Source organism: Apteryx rowi, unplaced genomic scaffold (assembly GCF_003343035.1).
Source record: "Apteryx rowi isolate R43461 unplaced genomic scaffold, aptRow1 scaffold_1012, whole genome shotgun sequence".
Lineage (NCBI taxonomy): Eukaryota > Metazoa > Chordata > Aves > Apterygiformes > Apterygidae > Apteryx > Apteryx rowi.
The window spans coordinates 109,229-129,747 of NW_020447212.1; the positions used below are offsets into that span (position 1 = coordinate 109,229).

At 39.8% G+C, this 20,519-nt stretch overlaps 1 protein-coding gene across 1 annotated transcript in view; it reads right to left on the reverse strand.

The window, feature by feature from the left end:
• RNF217 (ring finger protein 217) overlaps nucleotides 1–20,516 on the reverse strand; it is a gene marked incomplete at its 5' end in the record, with an annotated part of 71,685 nt that extends 51,169 nt beyond the window's left edge. The window contains one exon of the mRNA XM_026064119.1: nucleotides 20,298–20,516. Within this exon, the coding sequence (XP_025919904.1) occupies nucleotides 20,298–20,516 (219 nt within the window). The remainder of the gene's footprint in view (nucleotides 1–20,297) is intronic.
• Nucleotides 20,517–20,519: the final 3 nt, after the last annotated feature.

Sequence of the window (20,519 nt, forward strand, 5' to 3'; positions counted from 1 at the left end):
TCAGAAAAGCTTTCAGAAGTATCTGATTTAGCATTTCATTAATATTTTCATTGAAATTGAAGTACTCACATGATGTTAAACACCACTGACCTATCTATCCATATATAAGCTCTCTCAAAATATTATTTTTTTTCAGTTTCTTAATGGGATGAGAACTACTTTTTATTGGAAAAAATAACAATTCTTCCAGAGCAAACAATCACTACTACCTCCTAGCTGCAAACAGCAAATACTCTCTAGGGTTAAGCAGTCCTTGGCAATCATTTGCTGCAAATACAAGTTTCTGTAGAGAGCAGTTGTTTACCTGGAAASGGAATGCAATCACTGCTGTTATAGCTTGTTTGGGATCACGCAGTCTAGGCTTTCCTAGCAAATCCCTGTCTCTCCTACTAATCACAAGTTTTTTTTTCCCTCTGCTGAAGTTACTTTCCCAGACCACACTGTCCTCTCGCTTGACATATGGGGGGTGGGGGGAGGAAATGGGAAATTCCTCCTCCAGATTTTTTTAATCCACTAATTTCCCTCACTTTAACTCCCATACACAGGACTGCTCCTGTTACCCCATTTCCATCCAGGGAATATTCTGTGCTTGTGAAGTCTCCTTTTACTGTGCGTCTGTGCCAGGACAGGAGCTGCAACTCAGAGCTGCCATTGCTGCTGCCCAGGAACTTGCTGCCCCCAAAGTACAGTTGGTTTTCTGTGCAGAAAAAAGGCAGCAATATTCATACTTGTGAATTTTGTGGGTTTGGTGCCATGCCAAAATACAAAGATAAGTGATGTGTTTGTTACGCAATCTTCACCAAAATGCTGCCTACAATTTGGAAAATCCGTATCATCCTGCCATAAAATTAAGTTCTGAGTTGTCCTGACATTTCTCCAGAAGGATCAGAGCATTGTTTCATTAAAAAAGTGCTGTGTTAATTTTGTAATTAATTCAACAACAGACAAGTTTCAGATGTTTTTCTCCATGTGTATTTCATTTAGATCCCCCCTCCCCCAATATGTTCTAGGCTTTCTGAACCAGTAACACCAAGCTGTAAAGAAATACCATAAAGAAAAGCTGAGAATTTCTGGCAGTGCCAGTAGGACAAAATACAGCTTGTCCTTTTATGGTAATCATCCCTGATGGTTAAGATTTCTAATATTTGTTAAAATATGCTTCAGCACTTTCCCTTGCAGAGAGAGATCAGGCTCAATGACTTTCTCACCCCGTATTCCCAACTGGACAGGGAGGGATGGCAGAAGTGATCCTCTGGATCTAGCCTTTGGCACTCTTCCCTGCCCAGATTGATCAGCTGATGTCCTGTGAAATGACTCCATCRTTTCTTACAAATCTATAACCTCACCAGAACACTAAACTTTTTAATATTAAAGTAACCAATGATACTAACATTAAGTTTAAGATGGCACTTCTGAAATCCCTCCCTCTCCTACACTATGTATTCCCTACTTAAATTGAAGTTGACGTAGTTGAAACAACTATAAAAAAACTGGATTTTGCAGTCAAATTTTGTTTGGGAACAGGGTAAAGTAAATTACCATGAACGGAGGGAAGAGGAAAAAAAAAAGACTTTGAAATTTATATTAAAATATAATCATTTAAAACTCTTGGTCACTCAGGTTAAAAAAAAAAAAAAAAAGGACAAATATGAGAAAGCCAAAGGATGCTTACACTTAAACCCACATGCCACTTTCTGCCAAACAACGGTAAGGCAGTATCAAGGGAAAGTTTAAGAATATTTTATGGAATCATTTAGATTTAATGAAACATCTTTTATTAAAGGTAAAATGGATCTTTTGTTGTATTCTAGTGCATAGAGCTAATTATAAACCCATTTTTAGTAATGAGGTCTCTGGAGTCTACTTTCCACCTCTACTGAAAAATATATTTAGTATAAATATTTTAATGCAAGTATGCTAAGTATTACAGAAGAGTGAAGAAAAGACTTCAATATAGTTTAACTGGAATAAAAAACTGCTTCTGTTGTTCAACTAGTGAGTTCTCACATTGATCAATATCTCATGCTTTCACATGCAGAACAATTGTGCAAGTTCTTGCACACTGAACAACATCATATATGAGCAAGCCCCATCAAATTACCTATGTTAAGAGTACGATAAACATTAATAAAGTTAGGAAAAGAGTAAAAAAAGCCCACACTGGTGCTAATTTCCATATATGCTGTACACTATTTGTACTAAGTCCCTAGAGTACAAATGGCTATGTTTAAAATTAAGCACAAAATACAGTTCCATTTGATTTCTCATTTGCAAAACTGGAATCAGTAACAAAACAGGTTAAAAAGCCTTTCAGTGCACAGGAAAAATGATACTGCACAAGGAGGATAAATAAAGATCATAAAAGCATTTTTCAATGTGCATCCTCAGCTCATTCTGCACACCAAATCAACCTCCGAAGAAGCAGTTATTAATTTCTCATAACAGTATATGAATGTTTTGCAGAATTAATGTATTTTTCCTAATGTTACCTTGATTTATCTCAAAGCATAGCTCCTAGCAACTTTGAGTGCCAAAGCTGAGCTCACAAACCAAGTAACTGAGGATGTTAAGTGATCTGGCTAACATTACCTTGGAAGGCTCTAATACAGGCAAAAAAGAGAACCCAGTTCTCTTACCTTAACCATTGCATTACTCTGCTGTCTTATGGCTCCCAGACTCATGAAAGCTCTAGCAATCTTCTTTCTTAAACCAGTTGTATGGAAGAGTATCAGCTTCTACACGCTTCGTCAGCAAGCTGGAAGTCAATCGCCATGCATATAAGAAAAAGCTCCTGYTTGAGCTTACAAAAGCACCAATAGCCATATCAGGCAGTTATTTTATGTTGATCAGCTGCTAGAAAGAGACAACTGCGAGGACAGATCTCACCCTAGGCAGAGCAAATGAAGACAGAAAGCAGGTTTCTATGGTCTCAGTTCCAGCTGGAGTGGGAGCCTGCTCCAGCCGGCAGGCAGTTTTTCAATACTTATTATTTGATCTCATAATAGCGTAGAGTATTTCCAAATACAGACACCCTGAAAAATGCTGAAGCCCCCCTCATCCCACAAATCACCAAAACAGTGAAGATTTCCAACAAAAAGTGACCTAAATGCTACTTTTAAAAAATTACTATTAAATTGGCAGGACAAAAACAAATGGGTTTCTCCAAAGTCCATTCTTGGAACTACCTAAACCAACTCTTTGCTGAAATTTTCCCCACAAATTCAAGTGGGAAAGAACATTTTCACTTGGAAGAAATCTAGAACAACTAAGGACAGGTTTAGGTTTGCTTGAGACTAACAGMTGACCATAACTCCAGCTGCAACCCTGGTGCACGGAAGATGCTTTTACCCAAGGAAAACTGGACTTGTGGAATTCACAAGGGAGTTCAATGATCGGCCACATTAACTATGGCAGCAGATGAATGCGTTATGATGGAAGGTGGCCGATTCTTATCTGACAGGACAAACCACACACATTCAGTACTGCGCAACACAAATACTTTTAAAAGACCCTTGGAAAGTAAATCTTGTTGAGCAGCAAACATGACTGCAGTACAGCAGAGACAACCAAGCCAAACAGTAGAAAAGTGAAGTGCAAAAGAAAAAAAAAAAATCACTAGAAGAGATTAGGACTGTTTTATTTGTCTTTGTCACCAAGAAGAAATCTCGAACAGATTAGGTACCCCACCCCAAAATTTACAGGCTTTGGAGCAAAGAACAACTTTGCTACAATTTTACAAGTTTGCCATTAGTATCAGTTGAAGCCCTAAAAACAAAAAAAGTCCTCCCCCTAAAAAGCTAGACACAAAACTGACGTTAAAGACAGTTTAAACTGGAGTTACAAATAGGCATGATTCTAAGGTTCTTCCACTGTGATCCCTATAGGACAGTTAAGAATGATCAGCTGTTCTAATTCTGTATTTTTCCAGTTAAAACATTAAGCTATGAACAACCGCATTTGCTTGGGTTTGCAACATATAGAACTAGAATTAACATCTGTTGTGCAACACAAAAAATGATGAGTGAGGATAACTGCTCAAAATCCAAAACCCAAAGAAATATCATTTCTGAAATGCAGATAAGTGGTCAAAGCAGTAATATGCTAAATCAGCACTAAAATTTTCCACTGTCATTTGATACGTTCTCTAAATTGGATAATGCCAGCTGCCTTTTTTATTACCCAGCCCATTTTCCTTCTGGTCTTATTAACGCTGCCCTACCTGTCCAACAGTACTGGTCACTTAATTCATAAGTACTTGATCACTTAGGCTAAATCAAGAAATCCTTTATTAGAGTCAACACAGTATGTAGATTTAACTGAAACATTAAAACTGTAATTGAGCACACCTGCCTCGTGTGCTGTCACATAATGTTGTCATGCGCTAAACACTGCATAGAAACTCCATTGCTTCACAGAAAGATTAATTCCTTTTCCTAACTCCACAAATCAATTTGTGCTGCAAGAGGAGGAGGAGAAGGGAAAAACAGGAGGGGAAAAAAAAAAAAAAAATCAGTTCAATCTCATGGTTACTCCCCTCTCTTATTCTCATTTCTAGAGCTTGGAAGAGGAGTAGGAAAGGGGAGAACAAAATCAACAACTCTTCTSCTGCTTGAGGAGGATCTTAAAAAAACCAAAAATACACTTTTGCAATGATCAGCACAACAGTTAGATAATGATGCCTGTAACAGGCATCGATAATGCTATTCTTCCAAGTTTCACAACTGAAATATATCTATGCATAATAGAAACAAAAGGCTATTGAGCAGAATCATCAAAATTTGCATGCTAAAAATCACAGGCAGTTGAGTAATATATGCTAGCTGAGAAGACACACAAATCCTCCATCTGAACACAGTCCAGTGCCGCAGAAGTGTAGAGGCATAGCAATGAATGGTGAATAACTTCTTTAGCCCACTATCACTAATGGCTCATGAAGGCTCAGCCTTAGGTAAGCATCTGTAGTCACGGCAACTGCGTGACACCAGCACAGGGTGTGGCCATCTCCTGGAGAAGTCTGCTATTCCAATTGTATTTATTTGCTCAAAAGCAGCTGGAGAAGCAAGAGATTGCCACATCTAATTAACGAGATTCTCCTGCAAGGAAGTCTCTCTCTCTTGTTCAAGTATACGTTGATGGGAGGAAAAATAGGACAAACACTCCAATGATAGTAGAGCTAAAAAGAGTTCATAGCGGAATAGTAATTTCTTCCCCCAAAGTCACACGGTATACAATAGATGCTTGATTTCTTCTAATACACAGCCAATTCATTTTAAAGGCATTTATAAATAAGCTATAATGTGGCCAAGTTAGTTTTAATTTGTATAACCTATCTCTACATTTTCAGAGCATGACTCCAAATACTATAGCAAAAGAACTGTTATGGAAGGAAATGCCACTGTAATAAGCTACTGACAGTTGAAGGGAAACGCATCCAGGGGAGCGACGGAGAGGAGCAAGCGCAAAGGCTGGAAACTAGTAAGAACAGAGGTCACTCTCCAGGATCTTCACGGCACTTAACAGATAAGTATACGCATTTTGATTATGAAGTAGCTCAACTTCCTGCCATAAATAAAGGTTTTATAACCCACTCAAAATACAAATTAGCGAGCCAGTCACTTCATTTTATTTGTCTTTTCTTATTCCATAGACCACGTCTGTTTTCCAAGCGCCTCAATAGACCATTACGCAACATATACTATTATTTCATATATTCTAGGCATAGTTCTCATCAGTTTTTTCCACCATGGCTAAGAATACAAATCATAAGCCTATATCTTTCAGAAACAGTTTTTAAATGTTTAAATGCCTATTGGTGCCCGCATACGTCAAGCTTCATGTTTGTATAATGCTTTGTTCAAACGCAGAGGTAGGTTCGTCATGATCAGATCAGTCCCCAATACTGATTATCAGTATACCTTCTAGGCCAAGAATTAAATCAGTTAGCACTTCCRTGAAATTTATCTTCCCTGACAGACAGATATCACTGGTGAACTTGTCTACACTACATGAAACTGAAGCCCTGTAGGAAACCAATTTAGTCTGGTCTCATCTAGTCTAATTTAACAAGTATTGAATGAAAGTATCTTTTAACATTACACAACCTCCAAAGTCACAGCAAATTAAAGATGCAGGCACACACAAGACATTAAAGATGCAAGACATGCACTTGGCTACCCAGMCTCTATCTCTATTCAAAATTTGCTGATTTTTCTGTTCTTCTAACTTCTACATATAGCAACCATAAAGAGCATGACAGCTTCAACAGTTCTATTCAGGTGGCTTGTGGGTATATTTTCAGACGAATAGAGAAACACAGCATTACTGTATCTCAGCCTTCTCAGCAGCAAAGCCCTCTRTGCACACTGGGTCCGGCACAGAGCCAAGATGGATTTCTCCCGAATCCCCAAGTAAGTCACCTTGCAGCCACCCCCAGTCTGTCAAAAGACTACCTGGCAGCCAATATAAGTACTTTAAGAATGCTAAAATCCTTCCATCAAATGTGTTAGATATTGGTATCAATAACTGGAAGGAGAAAAAAAAGAAAACCTTTGAATGAGACATCAGGAGATACGATGCTGCTGCAGCCTACCAAGTGAAACACACAGCTAAACTGAAGACTAACAGAAAGAGAAGGAAGCTCAGCAAGTTACCACTGTCCAGTAATTCAGTTACCACTGTCCAGTAATTAGCAGCACACTTGCTCAGCTTGTAGCTGTAGCAACACACACACACACAMAAAGCGCACACCCCCTCCACATAACCTTCAGAGATTGTTTTTTCAATGTTACATAGCTTTTTGGGGGGGAGGGTACTTTAATCATCTGTTCACTTCATTGTTTCCATGTAATAACAATCTGTGTAAACTAAAACAAACAATCACTGTTTTTTTGCTAATTGTTCATTCTCTCATATGTTTCTTTATACAACAGCTTGTGTGAATTCCCTTGGAAAGTTATTTCAAAGGCATCCTCTATACTCTAGTTCAAGTCAGGTGACAGCAAARCAGTTTCTCCTCAGAGACTGGGGAAGACTTGAAAATTGTTCCTATTCAGCCATATCAGTAATCAAAAACTCAGTTAGATGTTTTGAAATTTAGATAAAAGCCATTTTCCTAAAAACAGCTTAAGCCATTTGACTTCAGATTCCTTATAGACCAGAGAATGCATGAATTAAAGTATGGTTTTAAGTAAGCAACATCAGATGATGAAAACTCTTCAGTCATTTCCTTCTTTAACTCAGGTTTTTCCCCAGCAGAGCTCACTCTCAGAAACACGAAAGACCTCCCCATCAAACTGGGCCAAATATTGTGTCTGATAGTCCCACATAGCTAGTACTTTTTCACAGAACCACAGGTGCTAACTTTGAGAACCATTCAGATACTGAATTTTCTCCCTTAACTCACAGGAGACTGGAAAGAATCTCAGAGATCACTCCCTGCTATCTCAAATATATAGCCTCACTCTGATTGCTAGCCTAACTTCATTCACGACAAATTTTTATAATTTGTGTTGTGCCAAAACTTAGGAAGTAACTCTCCTATTTACCCCCTCTTGGATTTAGAGAGAACAGTCATTTCTCCTCTCAGTTCTCATTATCCTAAAATAAACCATTTGCATCTGCATGACAGCAGTCTTCTCCCTGCAACCATTCTTGGTTCCTGCCATCTTTCTCCAACACAGGTGCCCAAGATCCCCCCAAAAGCCTCACCAGATGCAATGGCCTAATGTAACTCTCCTCTCTCTACTACACCCTCGACTCACACTTACTTTTTTTAGTATTTCCATCATATTAGCTGCTTGTCATATATTGTCATTAACTCAAATTCTCTGCCTCTTACTAACCTTCCAACAGTCAGGCTCCCRCCTGAAAAAAGAAAATGCTGTTATTGGTCTCTAATTGTATGCCCTAGCATGTAGTTGTATTAGATTTCATTCTAATTCTGCAAACCTGAAGATAGCCTAGGTTAGGAAGGGGAAGAGAAGGCAAGAAAAAYGTGCAATTATATGAAATACACAGAAAGAACAAGTACTTGCCATGAATCTGATTTCCTATGTGAAGTTCAACAACACCTTTTCTGAAGAAAAGCAAGCTTTCTTTTCCAATCTTGAAAAGGAACTCAGCTGATACACACAGAATCATTGGCTCATCAAGTAATCRCTTCCCTGCTCCTACCAGCAGTTCTGATAAAACTTTAAATTCTCCTAAGTCAAAACTCTCTACAGAAGCTAAAGGGTAAGCTAGTATCAGAAAATGCTTATCTTCTGGTTCCAGTTCATCATTGAGGAAGGGAGAGAAGGCCCTCTCCTTGTCTCCTCCCCTTCCCCCAAAACAACAAACATCTCCACTTCTCACTAAGAAACATACTTTTAGCTTGTGAGAGCCATAGTTACAGCCCATTTATGCCAGTGCAACTGTTAGAAGTGTAGATTAAACACAGGTTAAAAAAAAAAAAAAGGTAAAAAATCTACATCTGTTGTAAGAATAGCCTTAAACTTTTATGGGTTGGAAACCTAATCAATATACCTACAGAAAGTAAGCAACAGGCTTCAATGCATCAAGAAGGGGGGAAAAAAAACCTAGATGTCTTCCCACACTCCCCTTTAATGCAAAAGTTGGTTTATACTTGTGATTTATCCAAAACAATTACCTCCTTGGCCAACAAGTTATCTTCAGTCTGACTCCAAACATTAAAAGTCAATTAGCACGGACAAGAATACACTGAAAAAGTAGTTAATTGATTTTGGTTGCTTTCTTTATAAAGAGTGCATCTTTTTTGTACTTATACCAATAGATGGTATGACCAAGCTCAAAGAAACCTTCATCAACAAAAAGAGTTTCTTAATCTAAGATCTCAAGATGATGTATACCCAGTTCTTCCATGGCAGTGTTGCACCTTGTTCTGTTGTGTATTTTTAGAATAACATCACCTTTAACAGCAACCTTCAGACATTTTGTGTCTTTCGGGGGGGGGGGGGAGAAAACCAAACCCCAAAATCTTTCTATCATCCTGAGCTCTGCATCTCTATTCATTTGTTATTCAAATAGGTAAGGAGCTCAAGGAACTTCTTTCGAGACCTGTCTGGCGCAGGAAAAATTTCTTTTACTCACACAAATATAATGAACATACTTGGCACTTCTTGGCAAACTAAAACTGTTGAAACAAGCAAGATTTAAAAAGAGGCCTCTGATTTGCAGAGAATATTCACATGAAAAACTCCATTTTTAAAACACATTAGGGATAATCTGTTCCATATTATAAAATGCTTGGGGATGTTTTAAGATTCCAGCTAGTTGAAAGCTTCTTGTTTAGTGACGTGACAAGAATAAACTATTGGAACACAGCAGTGGAGACAAGACCAGAAGGTACTAGCCTGGGCTGGACCAAGAACTTCAGGGCTGCAGGTGGCTCAGAAGAGTGCTCTCGATGCGCCAAGACTGTCCAGAGAGCTGTGGGTGCAGATGCATCTACAGGAGCTGGACAAGCCATGACTTCCTCTGGACTGTGAAAGAGGAAATGATGCAGAAACATGACTGAATTTCAGTTTTGATTTCATCAAGTTCCAATGAAAACTTCCACGTGCAGTTATTTGTACATGCTCTTTCCCACATACTGTCTTTTCAGTCACTTTATTCTGACAAACTGTCACTGTTGACAAAGTAAATGGTCCCACTTAGCCATGGACACTTGATTCTCTACCACCTTGTGGGGGAATAAATATTTGCATGGCTGCAGCATGAGAATGAAGAATTTTGTAAAAAAAAAAAAAAAAAAATCACAATGGGCGTTAAATGTTAATTTTAACACGGATCAGTTCTCCTGGTGGATCAGGGAAAGGGATGATGCAAGAAGAGTAATGAACAGGTTATGGGGAGAAGTGGGCAGCATTGCTGGCTTCAGTGACTGTAAACCTTTGGTCTTAGACTAAACACAATCTTACCTGCTCTTCTTCATACAGAAAGAAAAAGAATGAAACCCAGAACTCATTTTAGACCCACAGTTTACTAGAAGTGATGGCCTGGCCTTTTCTGACTAGGTTTCCACCTGCCTTGGCTTAGATGAGATCCTTATGAAGCATTATATTCTAAGATACTTCATGCAGAATTTGCCTGCCTGAAGGCAGGATTGTGAGTTACTCTCACAAAAAGAACCACAAATAAGGCCTTCATATGGAATATCTGCTACACTGAGGCAAAAGCACTCAGTAACGTCCATCAGTAAGAGGAATCCTCACATCATAACTCACAGCAAACGTGGATTAAATCTTAGAAATTGGGAAGCTGCCAGCAATTTAAAATTAAAATTTAAAATCTTACAACTTCAGAAAATGCCTTTAAAGAATGGACAGCTTTAAAAGTTGGAAAATTATTCTGAAGTGTTACTAAGAAATACAAGAGAAGTAAGTCTGTATTTTCCATCATACAAACAGGTGAGATTTCTGAGGTTGCTTAATTTTCATCACCCATCTGTCAGGAAAATAAGGGCTGTATATCGAGCCACTTTGAGGTCTAGATAGCCATATATACATCAATAACCGAAAGTCTCTAACAGCAAAAACATTTAGGCAGAACTCCAGTGCTTTACAACTGATGCTCTAACCTCACTCTGAGTAGGATTAAATGACAACGATAAAATACACTGTCACCACCATAACTCTACTTGGAGTACTAACTTCTACATTTTGTAGTYGGTACACAACACTTGGAGTCTAAATACTACCGAGCATGTTTGCTCTTTTGCGGATCCATCCATTCCAAAAACTTTTAAGTTGCACATTCTTTCCCCTTTTTAAGCTGCATGCTAATACCATAAAGTTAACTAAGCAGAGTTTCCAAGCTATTACACAACTGAACTGCATATGCACTTGAAAAAGCATTGAATAGTTTACATACTTGCTTCTATAAATCTTTTAAAGAAATACTTCTAACTAGACAAATTATACCAGGCACTGCACAGGTGCACTGGAATGGAAAGGCACAAGGTGTCCTATCCCCAAAGTGCATTCATACAGCAAACAACATTAAAATAGTTGAAAAAGTTAAGAATCTCTCCTCTCTCACTCTTGTGCCCATATACAGCAGTAACAGTAATGAAAATAGCAAAGTACTTCTTTTTAGCTGCTCAGGAAAGCAGCACTTCTCACAGCACCTCTGAAACTGTATCACTGATGGCACAATGCATCTCCCTACTCCATCCCTCTTTGCTACCTACAGGGTAGCAAAGTCTTTCAACAGGCCAGTAAAACACATGCCACCTATCTTCCCAAAAGCTCTGTACTGAAGCTACATACTTTAAACTATGTTTAAAGTCTATCATTACTTTTTATTTTTTTTTTAAGGTTAAATTTATTCCCCCCTGCCCGCCCCTCCCACAGGAAAACAGAAATAGAGCTAGTCCCATTTCACTTTCTGGTTACCATTTACCAGAACAACTGGCCAGTATTCAGCTGCAAGTTTAAACAGACACCAAGGATCCACCTCATATATTGAGGCCAACAGTCTTCATGATTCCCTTTTGTTTTACTAAAGCTTATTCGAGCAAGCCTACCTTCTGGGTCAAACTGAGTCTTACAACATCATCAAGCCCTTCCCATCCGGGCAATCTTCTCACTCTTCTTCCTTCCTTGTATTGTATGACCAACCTCACAGAACCACATCACAGCTGAAATAAGTGGGATAGGACTTCCCTTTCCATATAAGCTAAAGGGACAGAGTCATTCGGACCCCCATCCTACCCCTCAGCTGGTACATCATTCCTATGAAAACAGCGGAGCCAATCAATTAAACAAGAGAGGTACCTGCCTTTGCTGCCATTCATATCACATTGATGGTAGAAAACAATAAGCAGTAGCATCAATAGTACTAGGCTTGCAAATATTGAACTTTGCCCCTTCTTATTACTACTATATCCAATATATTCTGGACTCTATGCTTCAGTAAAAGCACCAGTGGGGAGGGAAAAAAAGTCTACACAAAGGTACTTTTATTTTTATTATATCCATCTGGTATTCCTAATAATTTAAAGCGAGACATTTTCAGTTTTATAAATGCGTTACACAGTCCATAAGAAAACATGTAAGGAAAAAGACACGTTAGTTTTAGGAATTTCTGTATCTTTTCATTAAATTGTAGTCTATGAAGTCCACAGCCTTTCTCACAATTACATAAATAAAAGAGAGTAACTCCATCTCCCAACAGGCTTGTAAATGAAAATATACACTAATCTTAAAATGATACAGTGGGGAAGATTAAGACAAATGTAGACTCTAAGCCACTTCAATTTCATTTCCAAAACTGTCTTAAACTACCATTAAACTTTTGACCTTCTCCACTGTTAATCCTGTAAATTTTCTTCTCTAAAATTTTTATCTGAATTTATCCAATATCACCCACATTAGTTACCTTAAACAACTGCTCTCACAAGGCTTGTTACCTGTACCATAAATGGACTTAGGCCATAGTAGAAAACTGTACCTTCAAGAAAAGACTGTTCAACAGGAATTCTGTTGCTTCTATGTTCACATTAACTTCCAAATAAAATTAATTTCTTTGCCTTACCAAAAATTTTTCAAGTGCATTAAAATTGGTTTAAAAGTTAAAAGGCCTCTTTGTCACTAGACAAATTTCTCCCTTTTTCTATACTAACAAAGTCATTGCTGCTTGTCAGATAGAAGACCTAGATACTTTTTTTTTTTTTTTTGGGGGGGGGGAAGGGAATATACCTCCTAAAGAAAGTATTAAACAAAAAGAGAAAGGCATAAGCGGTGAAAGAAAGGTAAGTGCAAGCAGCTGAAGCATACTAAAAGACAGATAAGCCAACATAACTGGGTGGGTAAGTAATACCCTTCTACACMAGCCTAAATTCTTTTGAAGAAATTACATCCCTTACAACTCTTAATCATTTTGACAATGTACTTATATCCTGCTCATTTAAGAGACATACTTTTCTTGAGCCCGGCTGGTTTAGACAGCAGGAAGCAAGCTATTTGTACAAGAAGAGAGGAATGAAGGGCCAAGAGGCCCCAGAGCAGTTGGAAGAACAGTTGTTCTGAGTGGAGAAACAGAAGAACGAGGCAGAGGTGAGATGTAGGCCTGCCCAACCCCCATTTAACTCCTTCATATCTCTCTATTTGGGGCAATTAAACCCCAACAGTTCAGTTTTCAGTCCGTTTCTCTTTAAAACCCCTGTCCATACCTGTGCCTGGTGAGTGCACTTGCTGGGAACAGTGGGAGGGGAGGCAGCCAGCAGACCACCTCTGCATGGCCCAATCTGTGCTGTCCCCAGATCCCACCTCGTTTCATCAGTGAAGGCCTGGCAAAGCACAGCACACGGCGTAGAGCAGGCAGCGGGAAAGCAGGGCTTCTGCTCCACAGAAATTTTGCATTTTCAAAATTAGATTTCAACCCAAACTGAAGCAAAACCAATTCTCCTCCACCTCCCACTTCAATTTCGTGCTAATGGAAGTCCTTACCCTTCCAAATCAACTTTACTGTCAATAGCAACAACTTCATGATGCTGCTATAGGACTCACCATGTATCCTCCCTCACCCCAGGAATTCAGGCATTCCTGCATTAGCACATGCTCTCCTGGGATTGTTCAAAGGTGCCAATGTCTTTCCTGTTCTAAGCATTCTACAAATCAGGGTTTTGCTGGAAATCTTCTTAGCTTTATGAAGAACATCCATCCTTTTTCCCAGTTCCCTCCATAACAGCATGGCTAGGAGAGGATGGCCACATATTCCAGCTCTACATCTTGTAGAGGCTTATCTAAACAAGGGGAATTCATAGTGGCCCATGTAGCATAAGTTTGGAGCTACTTTTTACAGGGAATAAACACACCACACAAAATTAGTGCGATGGAGAATCTAGGTCTACACGCACTAGAACAACTAGGAAGTATTAAGATGTAAAAATATTACTCAAAGAGTTTTCTTAAATATATATATAAAATTATATACATAAGAATACATATGTGTATATGTATGTGTGTAATGTATATTTCTAGCCAAAGATTGATTTTGTAAGAGTTTGTTTGAAACTGAAGATTTGGCCCAAACTGGATCCAGCAACAAGCATTCAGAGGGACTGAAAGTCAGCTATATGTCTAGTCAACTTTAATAACCTTAAACTAATAACGACTATTTAAAATAATAAGGACTAATAAAGACTAACCTTAGACTAATAAAGACTATAACCTTAACCCTACTTGGGTGTCATGCTGAACTGCAATACAAATCCTTGGGCAGCCAGCTACACCATGGCATTTCAGCCCCGGCGCTGCCTACAACACACAGGAACATAAAGGACAGATTTTCAGAAGGTGTTTGCTGAAAGCGTCAGTGAGGAAGTCAAGGTACTCCTGTAGCTTACTTATTACTCATGGCTGATGGACCAGGTACATCTGCATCCTCCTACTCAGGAACCAAATGCTTTACAGTGGCTGAAGTGGGTGGTTTGGTTTACAAAGCCTATAATCTGACAGGTAATAGATCCTCTTCTTCTACTTTCTATTTAACCTTCTCTTTGTTTTCTGAAAACTTCAGCTGGCAGGTGACCAATGACCCTGTCATCATCTCTTGGTAGCCAGCCTGTAGCCACCCTACTAACTTACTGGCTAGAGTTGGAGTCACGCTCTCTCGCGAACACAGCTACCCTCCCACATGGAAAGCCAGCAGCCCTCCGAGYGCTGGGCTGAGCCAGGGCACCAAGCGGCTCATTAGCAGTCGGATGATTCAGCACTCGGGCGCCTGCGCTTCTGCCGGCTGGTTTGCATCAGCAGCTAGACCGCAGCTTTGAAGGTGGATCATTTCCCTGATACCATCAGACACCTGAAGAGGTACACAGGTGTCAGGTCCCTCCGGGCCCAAGCTCGTACTAGTTTTAGGCAACACAGCCTGCCCCTAAACTCTCCTGCTAGTTAGCATGGCTTTATAATCACATTCCTCACATAAAAAAAAAAAAATCCTAACATCCTGCTGCTTTTCTTCCTGGGTCTTTTAGAAAGAGATCATGTACAGGAGAAAAAAAGGGGGGGGGGCGTGAAAACAAGATCTCAGGTCAGTGATAGAGGGAAAACTGGTAACAGATCCCAGGCAGAGGGAAGATGATCTCCACATTTTGCTCAGGAGCGTGAGTAAAGGAGGATTCTAATCTCACCAAAACCAACCATACGCAAAACACTGTCAGATGCGACCCCTGCCCCCCCCAACAATCCCTTCTGATTTAGTCACATCCACTAATCCGATTCATGTTCCTATAAYTAAAGCACCACCATAGCTGATTGAGAATATAGTATGCTGCACAAATTAACTCATCTCAAGCCCTTTAATATAAGGATGACTGCTCCAAAAGAATTACAAAATTTACAAAATAAAGCATCACTAATGAGCATAGGATCAAAACTGGATTATCAACTTTCCTAATTTGCAAGTAGAAGAAGCAGGCAGTAAAATCACCAAGGTTTGTATAAGACATTTGTAGCCTTATAGTAAAAGTGAAGCAAGTAGAGATACAATTTTTTATATATATATATATATATTTCTTCAAATATTTATTAGAGAGAATGCTGTAATTTACAGATGTTAGGAAACAGCATACGTTATTTTGGTCTATGTAATACTTGCTAAGAAGTGAGGAATAAGATTAATGTTCTGAATAGCACTTGTCAGATTTACAGATTGGAGAGATGAGAAAACACATATGAACCTTTGCCTCTTTACCAAAGTTAAATTAAATATAAAATCTTAGTTAAACTGTTGGTCTCTCTCTCTTTCTCTTCTTATGTCAAATTTCTCACTATTTGTTTGCTTTTCTAAAGAAAATTTCCAAACAAAAACCCCATGGACACACATATGCACAAAAAGCAAAACCAGGCACAAATACTCCCCTCTGACTCAGATTTACAAGCAGCCAGGAGAGGTTAGGAAGTGATTCATTCATTTAGCAAAYCTATGCGTGCACACAGCTTCTAGAATAAACCAAGTTTGATGCAACGTTAAATGGAGAGGGAGGTGTGAAATGAAGGAAATGTGAATGCAATATTATTTTTGAGAGATTAAAGGCTCTGGTTCTTCTCTCTCTCCTTGGTTTATATGTTGTATAGGCCAGTACAGAAGTGCATAGCTCCCAGCTGAAGGAGAAACAACTCCTTCCCCCTTGAAACTCCAGCCTAGCTCAGTGTAGACCCGACAGTCCGAGGAGATTCTCCCCATGAGCACTGCCGTCCTAGGAAGAGCACTGGCATTTCAAACACCCTCACTCTTCGGTCTAATCCTTCTTAAATTCACGATTTTAGGTGGAATAATGACAAACAGTTTGGGGCTGCATTAGTTCCTGCAAACAGGGCTTGCTGTGACCTGAACCAGGCTCTGTGGGACCCCACACTTTTACCCACATCCTGAGGCACAAGAGCCAGAATCTCTTTCATGATAACCCCATTACACATACTTATCCCTTCCTCAATTTCTTTGAGTCTAAGAAAATAGAGAAGTCATAGAAATTCTTTTGTGAATAAAACTGGCCAGTCAGACCTTTGTGAGTACTAGCCCCTCCTTCCCCCTCAAAAAATGGGTAAACTGAGGCAGGGCTAAGTTATGCCAGTACCAAAAGTGAGGCTCCAAACCAGCACTAGAGCTCTGGGCTTGCTTACTGGCTTCTGCGCCAGCTGTTAAATCTTTGAAAGGGATTATGAGACAAGGTGCCAGTGACAAGAGAAACTGGATTTTACCTCTAAGGTCCTTCCAATCCTACTTTCCTAAATCAGTTAGCCTCATTTTCCCCCATGCCTGTAAAACCAAGAAAGAACTTGGTTGCGCTTGGAGCATCATCACCTGGACAATTTTCTTTTCAGTAATACCTAAAACTTCAGTTGATTTTCTAATCTATAAAGTGTTATAAGGCAGAAGTTTTGATGCAGTCTCATATTTGTATAGAAGAGAGTAGAGAACATTAACAGGGTTTTTAATTTTGATACTCCATTAAGCATCATTTCAGAAATCATAATAGGAGAATCCAGCTTTCTTCAGTTGGTAGACAAACATTAAAGGAAACAAAAATTCTTTTAAGTGTTATTCTTTTGTCAATATACTCCAAATTTCAGCATGAAAGACCACTCCTGCTCCAGACTTAGAGTCAATGTCCTCTCTAACCAAGGACACAGATTGCTACTTCTTTGACAAAGAGTCCAAATCTAAACAAGATTTATTACTCCCCCCCCTCATTCCTAGACTAAGCTGATTGTATAGAAACTGAAATTTTGTTTAATATTTTAAATAGAACCAACTTTTCAACATCTACTCTTTTTTAAACTTTTGACAAGTTTCTTTTTCTTGCTACATGAGGTTAATTCTCAGAGATTATAGGCAATTTTATTTCTATTCTATACTGCCTTTCCACTCACCTTTCCCAGAAATTCCTTGATATAATTGTTTTGGAAAGAAATCTTTTCCCTCTCCTCAGGATGAGTCACAGGGTCCTTCAACAGCACAAAGGAAAGATATATCATTTATTATTCTTTGCAAAGAAACATCACTTTCTTTTTCAGAGAAGCAAAATAGGTGAAGAACACACTGGACTGTATTTGAGGGTTTTTTTTCCCCCCCAAAGACATAAGCAGCTAAAATTATGTCTGGTCATAACAGCATTTATAACAGTGTCCCTGTGTCCACAAGACTGCTCTGTGAATCTTAATCCTCGAGAACTGTATTCCTGCCTGCAGATACCAGCTTTTATGTATCTGAGTAAGTATCAATATGGCTATCTGCCATATAGACCTTTGGAAAGCCTACCCTGGAAGCTATTAAGAGGGCTCAGTAGTAGTAGTGACTTCCCTGAAGAGGGCATCCTGCATACACATTTCACAGCTGGCCAATTCCAAACCCACTTCAGGGGCAATTTACTTGGCTCCCAAGCCATTAAACTGCTGGAGCAACCAAGCCTTTGGACCATCCCCAGAGAGTCCAGCTTAAGCCAGGCAGAAAAGTTTTTCAGTATAGCTTCAGCTACCAGATCACATAACTTCATTAAACCAGTTGTAAACTGTTCTCTGTATCACTTTAGCTCATGACTAATACTGAAACAATTTGGGGTAGGATCTTACTCAGATACAACTTTTTAAATCAAACCTCGTAAGACCATAGGTCCTTTCTTACTTAAAGGTTACAAGACAAAACAAACAAAAACACAAGCACATCCAGGGGCAGTTCATTTGTTTTAGAAAAACTGCACCCTAACAGCACCTCTCTCTCTCTCCCCCCTCAGTGATTATAAAAGGTGTTTAGACAACTAGATTCAGTGTTTACACCTACACTGCTGACACTGAGATTTGATCAGCTGAGATTATCACTGAGGATCCTGACTGGCCATTCCTCTGTGCAAGATCCTCATTGTCAGGGTTGCAGATGGACTGACAGACTATCAGGCCCCCCACAGCATTGTTACCCTACCCTGAAATGTTCTTCTACCTGTTTAGTGAGGAATAACTAACCACAGCTTACCATGCCAGCTTGYGGAGCTTCTGGAGCTGCACAGAGCCCTGCTACAAGAGACCACCCTGACATCAACTTTCCAGTCTCCAGCTTCAAAGACAGACAATATTCTGACGCACAACCTCAGCAGCAAATACAAAGGTGGCACACAGAGCACTTGAAGTGCATTGGCAATACCTTCTAAAAACTTACTAAAAGAGTTTCCCATCCATCACTTAACTACAAACCAAACATTCTGGGCTCTGTGCAAGAAGTCTCAAGAAAGCTTATTAGATGTTCCTGAATTTCAGTATTACAAGAGACACTCATAAACGCAAGTCCAGTTTCTGTCATCCCATCAGTTCCCACATTACAGCCTTCCTTGTTATCTAAACAGAATGAAAGCGTTTCAGAAAAATCTGAGTTTCATATTAGTCAAGACAAACACTACCGACATTAGTAAATACTACGCAGGCAAGCCAGTACCTAGACAGGGGCATATGCTTCAGTTCAATCAGCACGYGCAAGCTTTAAGCAGGGAAATACACTGTAGCCAGAACAACCCTACAACTATTTATAGTGCACGGGGGTAGCTGTAGCTGCCTCTCCGGTTCCTGTGTACACAGTCCAACTAGAGCAGACTATACTAGCCAGGCTCCCAGGGCCAACAGGTGTAAAAATACATTCTCCCACCAATCAGCACATCTCTACTGAGTGTCTCAAATGTTTATAAGCACTTAAAGGTGGTAAGAGAAAAGTTTATTTGGTTTTGTTTTTCATGTACCCATACTTCTCCCATTGCTCCTTGGGTTCAGGGCATGCCTACCCCAGTGCTAGAAACAATGTCTTGTGATGCTAAGCCAGCAACCAAAAACATTAGTGAAGATGAGAGCTGAGCTTTTAATCTGATTATTTCAGTTTGAAACAGCAGTTCTGTCTAACAAATCAAACTGTGATGAAGAAATAACTAGCCTATATATAAGTAGCTATTCAGCCAGGACAGATAAAAAAAAAAGTTCTTATTTACTGTTGTAACTGTAGCTCTTCAAGAACAAATACACAAATCCCCTCCATACACTATTTTAATCCTTCATAATTGGCATGATCCCAAATATAATGTATCCTCAGATGAGCATGCAGAGTGACTGCACGGTCTATCAAAGAGTGCATTTAACATCGGTACACACAAATAGCAATACATACGCCGAACCCACAAAGATAAAGCGGCTGCAGGATGACAGCCAAAATTCTAAATTTGTAACACAAGAAGTCACCTCAAAAGAAGCTGCTAATGCTACCAACCTATGTTCCTTATCATTCTTTGCACTTGTTTTTGAAAGGAAATTGTTGCCATTCGTGCAAGAATTCCAAAATTCAAACAGAAAATTATTTCGAGAAAGACTGGGAAGAGCACGAAAACATAAAAGCCACCAAAATAACAGGCTGCATAACAACGCACGAGATAAACCCTTCAGGAACAAACGGTTACTAAATTAGCAGCTCAAAGAGGCGGTTGCTAAACGCGTTTTGAACAAGATGGGAAGTTTTCCCTGCACCCCACCGTAAGGATTCACCAACTTTTTTTTTTTTTTTTAAGTAACACGAGCTGCGAAACCAGACCTAGAATGAAGCAAAAAAAGCACCCCACAAACCAACCAAAAAACCCAAAACAAAAAAAAAACCCAAACCCTTATAGCTTTAAAGTACGCGACCCGTGCATTTACAGAAGTGGGTGCAAAACAGCAATCGCGGCAGGCACCATCGCACGGCTCAACCCGTCGCACCCAGGCGCGAGCGGCACCGCGCGTCCCCGTCCCAATCGCGCCGTGCCGTACCTGGGAGCTGAGGTACCGCTTGAGGCACTCCTCGCACACCGCCTTCTTGCAGCACGACAGCGGCTTGACGGGCTTCTCCTCCAGGCACACGCGGCAGCTCAGCACCAGCAGCGGCCCGAAGTCGCCGGCGATCAGCCCGGAGAAGGGCTCCGGCAGCAGGTACAAGTCCACCACCTCGATGCTGCCGCTCGCCGACAGCGGGTCGCCGCCCGCCGCCGCGCC